This window comes from Limanda limanda, chromosome 2, assembly GCF_963576545.1.
Source record: "Limanda limanda chromosome 2, fLimLim1.1, whole genome shotgun sequence".
Classification (NCBI taxonomy): Eukaryota; Metazoa; Chordata; class Actinopteri; order Pleuronectiformes; family Pleuronectidae; genus Limanda; species Limanda limanda.
The window spans coordinates 14,299,188-14,310,344 of record NC_083637.1 but is presented as its reverse complement, the minus strand read 5'-3'; the positions used below and the strand labels follow the sequence as shown (position 1 = coordinate 14,310,344).

At 40.2% G+C, this 11,157-nt stretch overlaps 1 protein-coding gene across 1 annotated transcript; it reads left to right on the top strand.

Annotated features, from left to right (window-relative positions):
- The first annotated feature begins 1,322 nt into the window (after positions 1–1,322).
- On the top strand, positions 1,323–9,856 carry mettl14 (methyltransferase 14, N6-adenosine-methyltransferase subunit). Its single transcript, XM_061091889.1, has 11 exons — positions 1,323–1,498; positions 1,913–2,001; positions 2,891–2,972; positions 4,335–4,412; positions 6,043–6,130; positions 6,608–6,698; positions 6,828–6,969; positions 7,989–8,081; positions 8,676–8,792; positions 9,019–9,229; positions 9,347–9,856. The coding sequence occupies exons 1-11, from the start codon at positions 1,433–1,435 to the stop codon at positions 9,652–9,654; spliced, it is 1,365 nt and encodes a 454-aa protein (XP_060947872.1). The 5' UTR covers positions 1,323–1,432; the 3' UTR covers positions 9,655–9,856.
- The last annotated feature ends 1,301 nt before the right edge of the window (positions 9,857–11,157 follow it).

Sequence of the window (11,157 nt, the reverse complement as noted above, 5' to 3'; positions counted from 1 at the left end):
ACCAGAACCCCCCATGAGGTTTTACTATTTGATAAATAGTCATGTTATATGATTCATGTACAGAAACTTTGAGAATTAGCCAACATGCTTATTTTTCGAGGTATAATCTAACTGATCCAATCTGATCTAATATAATCTAATCTGGTCATGTTCGTATATGGATTTATTAAAAATATGTTTTGCTCTTATTATTAAGGGTGACCATTTTAACGGAGTCCTGCCTTTTCAGCCACATCAGGGAAGTCGATGATTTTCTCACCAGTCTTATTATCGAGTTTCATTTTTAACTGATGATCTCAATAATAGTCCGTTTTATTTGTACTGTTCTTTATAATAGTCAGTTTTATTTTTACTGTTTTTTAATAAAGGTCAGTTTTATTTTTGCCCTGATGGATTTTTTACAGACTTTAATTTTGTTTTTATTATAAAATATGTAAAAAAAATTGGCTTATTATTGTTATCATTATTTTTATTTACAGCCCTACTAGTGTCTACCATAGTGCCGACAATATAGTGGTCTCTGATTGGACGAGGCATGAGAAAACGTCCAACTCAAGCGCCCTTCTGTGTGACATCATGACGCAGCGTCTCTAAAAACACATCCTCTTTGTTTTTGAAGACGGCGTACACCGAAACTCGCCAAGGTGGGCGGTGTCGCTGCTCGCTCCAATCAGGCTGCTAAATGGTCACATATGTACATCTCATACATGTAGCAGATCACATGTGTGAATATAATGCATGTAACATCACATATTTACATATCATACATGTAACATATCACATGTGTAAATATAATGCATGTAACATCACATATTTACATATCATACATGTAACATATCACATGTGTTAATATAATGCATGTAACAGATAACATGTGTAAATATTATACAGGTAACATCACATATTTAAATATCATACATGTAACATCACATGTGTAAATATAATGCATGTACCATCACATATTTACATATCATACATGTAACAGATCACATGTGTAAATATTATACATGTAACAGATCACAATTGTGTGAATATCATACATGTAACATATCACATGTGTAAATATAATGCATGTACCATCACATATTTACATATCACATAGCTGTACATATCAAACATGTAACATCACATATTTACATATCATGCATGTAACAGATCACATATGTAATACAAGTGACAAAAGCCTCCGTCATGTGTCTACAACTCTATTTCAGCAGCTAACTTCATCCACAGCAGGGCCTTACAGCCCTCCCGACCGCCCCGGTGTAGTAAACGAGTGCACCCATTGGGTTTTTGAGCGGCTGCAGCTAACAGAGGTGCTACATGTTAGCCGCTTGTTGTTTAGCTAGCCCGTCTGATACATGCATCGAAGGTTTTTGTAATAACTCGCTACCAGGAGTTTAAACTAATCACAGATTCATAAGGGGGCGAGATGAATAGTCGACTGCAGGAGATTCGCCAGCGACAGAAACTTAGGCGGCAGCTTTTAGCTCAACAGGCAAGTACACAGTGGGGATGTTGTTAGCATGTAAGCTAATCTCACAACTCAAGCGAGAGTGAGCGTTGAGATGGACACGCTTCTTCCGACCCAGTGGTTGAACGGACAGAGAAGGTGGAGAATGATGGAGAGAACTGAGCTGATGGAGCTGATTCCAACATGTTCAGCCTGGTACACGCAAATCACTCCAGTGTAAATGCAAATGAATGAGTTGCCCATGCTGCCGCTGTTTGAGCCCATTTGAGAAGTGATCAGTTCAAGTGTAATCAAAGGATGTGCATGAAAGAAACATACTCGTAATACTTCTGCTGTGTTGGTGTAAGGTTGAATAAATAGTCAGGACTGGCTCATGCTCCAGATAAGTGAAGAGGGAATCTACCAGAGGTTGATGGACTAACCAGTGTGTGTCCACAGCTGGGAGCTGAGAGTGCAGACAGCATCGGAGCGGTCCTCAACAGCAAAGACGAACTGAAGGAGATCGAGGAGACGAGAGAAACATGCAGGTGAGAGGTGGTGTAGTCCCATAGCCAGCAGAGGGGAAAGGACTACCAGGGGGGTCAGCCCTATGTTCCCACATTTCTAAGGATTTTTTTTTCACTGACAATTTTGAAAATTAGGCCCTATGTTCTCACAGGCCTATGTTCCCACATTTCTAAGGATTTTTTTTTCACTGATGTAAACTGCACTTTTCTGATCTCAGTTTACACTGATATACAGCAAACAACCAAAATTAGAATGATAATAACATCAAAATGTTAGGATAAAACATGATTACAAAACCACGCAAGATGATGTTGTGTAAGTGTGTGTGGGGGAGTGATTTAAAACATGACACACGCTAAAAAAAGCTGCATGGTCTCAGGCAGGTTTTGCCAGAGCCTCTGGGCAGTTTTTGAAAATTTTGGCCCTATGTTCCCACAGACCTATGTTCCCAGATTTATTTTGAAAAATTAGTCCCGATGTTCCCACAGCCCTATGTTCCCACATTTCTAGATTTTTCAGAAAATTAGGGTTAGGGTTAGCGGTGTTGAGCTCAAGAGAGGGTTAGGGTTAGCGGTGTTGAGCTCAAGAGAGTTTGGAAGCTAGCTAGCTCCTTCAAATCGCCAGCTATGGAATGGTGAACCCTTAACTAAAAGGCAGGGGTAGAAATGTGGGAACTGTAGGAACTAAGGGCCTAATTTTGTAATGAATATTGGAAATGTGGGAACATAGGGCTGTGGGAACATTGGGCTGTGGGAACATAGGCACGCTCCCCTACTAGGTACATGGAGTATGTGTATGACCTCAAAGACCCCATTTGTTCATCTTTTCTGACTTTTCCACATTGCACAGCCCCCCCTTTTACTCCCAATCAGATGTAGAAATGTCATCATGGTGTTTGTTTTTGTGCAGGGCTTCATTTGACAGTTCAGCGCTGCCCTCTAAGAGGAAGGCGGAGGGAGAGGACACGGAGGAAGATGTGGAAGAGCCGAAGGTGAGTGTATTCACGTGCTGCTCTTATGAATCTGCATTGGTTCAACCTGCCTCCGCCCTGTTAAATGTCAGGGTAGGTAAACCTGATGTAAACTGCACTTTTCTGATCTCAGTTTACAGTGATATACAGCAAACAACCAAAATGAAAATGATAATAGCATCAAAATGTTAGGATAAAACATGATTACAAAACCACACAAGATGATGTTGTGTAAGTGTGTGTGGGGGAGTGATTTAAAACATGACACACGCTAAAAAAAGCTGCATGGTCTCAGGCAGGTTTTTCCAGAGCCTCTGGGCACTCAAAGTTAAAAAAAATGTTTTTCTGCGTGACAGTAAAGATTCCCCTTGCCTGAGAAGCTCAGGCCCTGTCCCATTTCACTCCTCCTCCCTTCACCTCAGCCCTGCCCCTCTGTTTTGCATATTCGCTTGACGGCATAGTGTTTCCCCATCCTGGTTGGAATGGAGGGGAAAGGCCAAGTGTTAAAAAAAAGGGAGATATTTCCGACTCGCACTTCAAACCGAGGGCCATGAGATTTTCCTCAATGCCTCGTGAATCATCGTCAAGATGCGAGACAGTCCTACGAATAAAGAATCTTCTCCATTAATAAGGATTTAAAAACTACAATAATAATTGTAGTATCTTAGTTTAATATCGTTTCAATTTATTATGGTCATTTGTTTCGCAACAACCTTAATTTTATTTAATTTTGCATGATAATCCCATATTTTGACATCATTTCATGTTGAAGACACACAATGCACTTGATTGAACCTCAACTTAAGTGCTCCTCTAATAACAAAGCATCCTGGCAGAGTTGCCTACAGACCACTGCTAGCAACCTGAAGCTGTGTACAAGCTTTTGAATTACCATTTCCATAGATGTTATTAGGATATCATAGGTTTGTCACTTTAGTAACTACAAACAATTGCATTGATTTATCCAAAATATCTTTAATGTTATTACAATGACATCCCTGGCAGAACTTTTTGTCCCATCTGTCTACATATACTACTGAAGGGGGGAACATGGGATTGGGCCTAGACTATAAACTGGCAGTTTGAAAGTAGTCTTGAGAGTATTGTGCTATATGTGCAGGATTTAAGGACATCTAGGGGTGAAGTTGCACATTGCAACCAACTGAAGACCCCTTCCCTCAGCCTGGTACCCATCATGTAACATTATATAGAATTTGAAAGGCCCTCTTTAGAGACAGTGTTTGGTTTGTCCATTCTGGGCTTCTATGGATTTCATTCATGTTTTAATTTTTTAAATTTTGTATTATTTTCAATTGCAGTCATTGTGTTCCTCACATGCAGATAAAGGATATGTTCGTTTTTGTGTTTGCCTGTATGTTTTAGGAGGAAGTGGAAGTGCAGCAACTGGATGAAGGCAACCCATACGAGGAGGTGTACAAGGACTCGAGTACTTTCCTCAAGGTATATTACTGTTTTTTGTTATACACACACAACGTGAATTTTCTACTTTACATTGTTTATATGTTACCAGTTCTTAGCCAAGACCAAATAAATGTAGTAGCCATCTATAATATAGCAATGAGCAATATAGATTGCTTATATGACTATAATGGAACTGATTAGAGCTCATACCCTTAAAGTCCATCACGCTGCACCAAATTCACACACTCAGATAAATCATCCCCTCAATATGCCAGATCAAGATCTAGGAATTTGTGAAGTGTGTAGGATTGCACATGGAAGAGGAGCCTAATAAATCTCACAGGTAGTTTACTACAGCACCGAGTTGTTCAGCCTGCCTTCTCAGGACACTGACAAAGCTGTCTGAAACAGCAGCTAAACGGAAGGAGACCCTGTCTGACTTGACTGGCCGGATCATTTAGCTTACTGATGCTTTTCAGACCTATTTCCATTTGGGGTGGGAGCCTTTTCACCCAGTAGACTTAGTGTCTACAGTTTTTCACAATAAGAAATTCAACCAAGCCATGGTACAATAATAATAGTAACAATCAAAATTATCATTATAATTATTATATCCTTTAGGGCTGGGCGATAAACATACAGATTTAAGATACGTCGATAGAACTCTTCCCGTCCATGTTTTGATAGACAACACGAACAGCCAATGAGAATGAGAATAGCGAAGCACCGAACCAATGCAGGGACAGAACATAATGGACTCATAATGGATTCTGCTACGTTCATTGTTATAGCAGGTTTCGATTGTTAAATCATTTTAATACCGCTGCTGCAGGACAGACGCTAATTAAAGCTCCAGTCATCTTGTGTCAGAGTCTATGTCGGAGTCTTCTTCCTCCTCACTCCCCCCACTGACCTGCGCTCACTTACACTTTAACACACTCTAAAACACGCACACGCACACACACACACACACACACAGTCCTGCAGACAGGCATTCCTCCCACAGATTATGAAACAGCGCTGTTATTAAACATGAATGTTACAGACGAAGCTGTGCCCTGTTTAACAATTAACATAAATATGAATTCATAGGAGTGGAGACAATTTGTATTGAACTGATGGAACGTTACACGCATGTTCCCATGACCATGTGACATCAGTCAGTGCAGCTGGTTTATAATACAGCCTGTAAATACAGGTAAGAACCAGTTTAAGAGAACAAAGAGCAAAGTGTTTAAGTGGAAACTATTTACATCCTTGGCTTACTAAACGCTTCAGCTTTAAGTTCACACAAAAAACTCATGCTCTATTGTAGTTGAAGTAAAACGTGTAAAAATGAGTCGGTGTCAATGTCAATTTTATTTATATAGCACATTTAAAACAACATGGTTGACCAAAGTGCTGTACAGGACGAGTGGCACGGCCAAAGGACAGTTACAACGTGGTACATTTAAATTCAAGTAATGAGTGATGAAGTGTAACAAAATCAGCCCTATTTATTTGTTATTATTTATTGAAGTAGGAGGATTCCCAATGTTGACGTGACATCGATATTTAGTCAGAATTTATTCCTCATAATTCCTTTTTGTTTTGAGACTGGAAAAGTATTGAAAGTGCAAAATACACGGATAACCCTAACCCTAATCCTCATTCATTTGTTTATTCTCAGGGAACTCAGAGTTTAAACCCTCACAATGACTACTGTCAGCACTTTGTGGACACAGGTCACAGGCCACAAAACTTCATCAGAGATGTCGGTGAGTATTTGCACATGTGTTTTAATTAGTAGTCGACCTTTCAGGGTTTTCAGTTGAGTGAGCAGTGAGACCGGTGGCCAATTGTATGTCTAGTTTTTATGTCTTGCATCTGATAAAATACAACAAATTCATGAAAAAATGAGAAACAACATCGGTGAACTTAAATGAACATTTATTTATCACTAATGTATTCACTTGAGCACAGAAAGATATCTGAAAATAAAAAGATGTGCATTATCTTTGTTTGCTGAAGTAGAGCTATGATCTATACTTTGATTATAATATTTTTAAATATTCATAAGTAATCGGACGCTGAGCTCTGCTGCTGCATCTGCGGACATGTTTTATTTATCAGCCTTTTGAGCCCTGCACAGTGTTATCATGATGTCAATTCTCTTATAATGGCTTTCTATCACTTGTGTTAATGCACACGTGCAAGCTCATATGTGGTTCTGACCTCTGTCCTATCTGCTTAAGGCTTGGCTGATCGATTTGAAGAATACCCTAAGCTTCGAGAGTTGATCAGACTCAAGGATGAGCTCATCTCCACCACTAACACCCCTCCTATGTATGTACAATGGTTGTGTGCATGGAAGACCATATATCTTTGAATAAGAAAACGCTCATGTTATGCTGGTATCCCCTGTTACAAAAAAACAAAAACATATTAAAGTTGTGTGTGTATCTGTTTGTTCAGGTACCTCCAGGCTGACCCAGAGCACTTTGACCTGCAGGACTTACAGTGCAAGTTCGATGTTATTCTGCTCGAACCTCCCTTAGAGGAATACTACAGAGAATCAGGCATCAGCAATACTGAACGTTGCTGGAACTGGGATGATGTATGTATGCATCTTTGAGTGTTTAGCATTAAGCAGTTTATGTTGATACAGTATGTGAATAGGTACAGAGCACTGCTTTGACTGGCTCATTATCTACTCATCACTATAAGGATGGAGGGTTGGGTGACGTGTTTGAGTCCACAAAACGCTTTTGGAGTCTCAGGGATAAACAGTGTTGCACCCAAATCCAATACAATTCAAGTAAATGGTGACCGAATCTTCAAACATAAAAAAAACTTTGAACAAACATTAAATGCCTTCATTTTGCTCCTGTGGTGTTATCCAAGTGTCAGTAAGCCCCGATATTTCAAAATTGGACTCGAAACAACGTCATTTACATGTTTTAAGCCTAATGTCCTCTGTAACCTACGCATGAACACGGAGGACACCAGAGGTCATTTAGGCTCAAAACGTAGTGTAAATGATGCAGTTTCGAGTCAAACCTCTGAAACTCCAAAAGTGGCGTCTGGTCTCAAAAACTTCCTCCTCCATCGCCAAAGTAGTGAGGAGATAGTGATTGAATTTTCGTTTTTTTGGGTGAACTGTCCCTTTTAATATTTATAAAGAGAAATTAAGTAAAGTTAGTAACAATGAAAAATACAGCGAGAAGTGGAAGTCAGTATCAGGAACATATGGAAATAAAGAAGAAGTTAAAATGAATAAATCTTGGTTTGTAGTGAGAATTGGCACTTGGGTATCCGGTAGAGCGATGTTGGTTAACTCCAAGTCGAGTTCGGTACCCAAACCTTCTTGGCCTCGAGAGACCACCATATTGATCCCCAGGAGGAGAATTTTGAGTTTTTTGCATAATGTTTTAAATATGACAAACGGCAAACTCAACTCTCCTAACGAGGGTTGCATCCACAATGACCCTGTCAATGTACCGACAGTAATCAAACCAAGCAGCTTAAGCACTTAGCCCAAGGGAACTGAAGAGATAAGTGAAAGGTACATTCATTCTTTGTCGTTTATGCTTTTGGCATCACTTTCACTCACTCCCCTCTCTCCTGCCGTTGTAGATCATGAAACTTGAAATTGAGGAGATATCGGCTCTGCGCTCTTTCGTCTTTCTGTGGTGCGGCTCTGGTGAAGGCTTGGACCTGGGCAGAATGGTAATCCAATCGCTCACATTAAAGTTAAAAGCACACATTCAGTTAAAGGCAAACTCTTAGCTTTGTGCCAATTACATCATATTCTCTACCGGTGTCATTATGTTTCCCAATTTTAAGTGTGCGTGTCATTTTTTACAACTTGTTGAACAGAACAGCATTCTTTGAGTCCTTTGGAAACTCACCTGTTCAGGGTGCTTTGGAAAAAGGCCTCAAGAAAAGCTCTCATACCAACAGTACTATTTTCTTGGTAAATGGTATTCTGAAGTTTGTCCTCTTTGAGGTTGTCAGTAACAACAATTTATGTTTTCTCTGACTGGTTAAAACTGTTCCCATTGTCAGCTATTTTTAGAAGGTAGATAAAATGTTGGATTGCTTTAATTTCCTTTGGATCCCCCCCCCCCCCCCCCCAGTTGTTTTAGTTTGTTGTGAATTTACGTTATTTATGATTTGCTATTTGATGTAACCCTTGTTTTTGTATAATCCTACTTACAATCAATACAGCTAAAAAAAAACTAAGGACAGGGACAAAAATAAAAACAAAACCTCCTTGGGGAAGTGATAACCTGTCAATTATCTTTATTACACCCATTGTAGTGTTTGAGGAAGTGGGGCTTTAGGCGGTGTGAGGATATATGTTGGATCAAGACTAATAAGAATAAACCAGGAAAGACCAAGGCACTGGACCCAAAAGCAGTGTTCCAGAGGACCAAGGTACCTTCACACACACATGCCCAGCAAAAATAAGAAATATAAGTTCATAGTATTGTAAATATTAGGTTCTGTGTATATATATAATCTTTAATTTTCTCTGTGGATGTTGGATATTCAAATAAAAGTTTTCAAGACACATCAACAAACGACACGTTGAAACTTAAACTGGTGTAGATGCTATAGTATATTGAACTGAACAAAGACATGTGCAACACATTGCTTCTAGGAACACTGCCTGATGGGAATCAAAGGAACCGTGCGCAGGAGCACTGATGGAGACTTTATCCACGCCAACGTGGACATTGACTTGATCATCACTGAGGAGCCTGAGATGGGAAATGTAGAGAAGCCTGTCGAGATCTTCCATATCATCGAGCACTTCTGTTTGGGCCGCAGGAGGTTGCACCTGTTTGGGAGAGATTCAACCATCAGGCCAGGTGAGATGGACACATGCACTCTCCCAAAATGGGGTTACTTTAGGTGAACACTGTCATTAGTATGTTCTGTTCATTTTTCTGCTGTTGCTAACTCGTCTTGGTGTCTTCTGTCTCTAGGCTGGTTGACAGTGGGTCCCACTTTGACAAACAGTAACTTTAACTCTGAGACCTACGCCTCACATTTCGGCTTGCCCAATTCCAGCCTTTCTGGCTGCACCGAGGAAATAGAGAGACTGCGGCCCAAATCTCCCCCTGCCAAGATGAAGTCAGACCGCGGTGGCGGAGCACCCAGAGGCGGAAGAGGTGGGCCGAATTCAGGAAGAGGGGGAGACAGAGGCCGGGAAAGAAATCGACCAAATTTCCGTGGGGACAGGGGAGGGTTTAGGGGAAGGGGAGGGCCACACAGGGGATTTCCTCCTCGCTAGAGCAGAGAGCTCATGTAAACCAGAATGATGCTCGGAATATCCATCTGCATTAGCTTCAAACTTGTAATGCAGTCGATTTGGTCACCATGTGACAGCTGAGAACATATTGAGTGTCTCTTTGAAACTTTTTGGGCTGTTTATATTTTTTATGGATATGAGTTGTATGGAATGGCTATTCTCTGAATAAATACTCTTCACTCTTTGTATTTGTGTATTGATTTGTATTGTACGTCTTGTGCTTGCATATCAATTTTCCTAAATGTAAAAAGCAAAAAGATGGTGATTTAATATTTGCTAAGCAGTTCTAGTTAAAATTTGAAAGAGAAGTCGTTTTAGTATGCTCGTCATTTTATACAACCATTGGTTTTATTTCCTTGTCCCTGACTTTTTTTGTTGTTGTATAACCTCAGCTCCATAAAATCATTGCAGCCAAATCCAATTCAATTAAAGAAAATGGCGGTTGATTCTTCAAACGGAAACGGAGCAGAGAACCTTTTTTTTTGTATCCTATAGCCACACAAATGTGGCGATGGCGCCGAGCTAGTTCTGGCAGGCAACTCGAGCTGCGCTGCACCAATCATGTGACATACATCATGTGACATACCTCACTCTCCACAATCATCTATATACACACCCACCTTATCAGGTGGTCTATTAAACCAGAGAGACATTTTCAACCCCTCTCGCTCGCACTGCTGCTGCAGTATTGCCACTAGTTGCTTCAGCCCCTCCACCACCCCAGCATCCACCTGTAGGCTCCAACGGGGGGGGGGGGGGGGTTACAAGTATTTGCTCAGCACTCCCATCATTCCTGTGTAATTGTATGGGGGAGTGATTAAGTTGGAGCCTATACGCCAAACACTAAACCCGTTGTAATACTGTAATAAATGTTCGAACGTGAGTTGTCTGACTGAAATATAATTATTGATCATTTAATCTCATACTTGAGCATATTGTGTGACAGGTTCAGTGCATTTTGATGAGACAACTGCTGTGCTTACAGAATGAAAAGTATGTTTGGTGATAAGTAATACTCTAGAATGCTTCTCTGAAGTCAACCCTAACTTGGAATGCTCAAATATCCCTGAAGGTGTTTTACCTAAATTTGCATATACAGAATGTTGGTGGGCCTGATTCAGTGTTGGTTTGTCTTCCGTCCCTGTACTTTACAAGAATTTGTGGTTTCTGCCTCATCTTGATTGATTAACATTGTCTTCCCATATTGACATTCATATATACCTACTAAATTTACATAATATCTTGATTAAGTTCCCCTGTATTGTGATAGTGCTCCTTCTACTTCTATATATTCTCTATATGTAACCCCTATTGTGAATTGTGTGTCTGTCTGACAAAGAAGAGAGACTTGGCTCATTCTTGGCTTTTCTCTTGTGTTCCCTTTTCAGTTGTGTTTTCAAAGTCGTATTCTATGGATTGTAAAACGTCTCTGACACATAATTGGATCTAACTCTACCTCTCCAGAACACCCTGCTTTGAGACCAT

What these genes read in the sequence shown, in the direction of transcription:
- mettl14 (XM_061091889.1), top strand. Translation starts at nt 1,433, where the DNA reads ATGAATAGTCGACTGCAGGAGATTCGCCAGCGACAGAAACTTAGGCGG. An exon ending in GTTGCTGGAACTGGGATGAT is followed by an intron (nt 6,970 to 7,988) that starts GTATGTATGCAT and finishes CTGCCGTTGTAG; the next exon opens with ATCATGAAACTTGAAATTGA. An exon ending in CAGTGTTCCAGAGGACCAAG is followed by an intron (nt 8,793 to 9,018) that starts GTACCTTCACAC and finishes CATTGCTTCTAG; the next exon opens with GAACACTGCCTGATGGGAAT.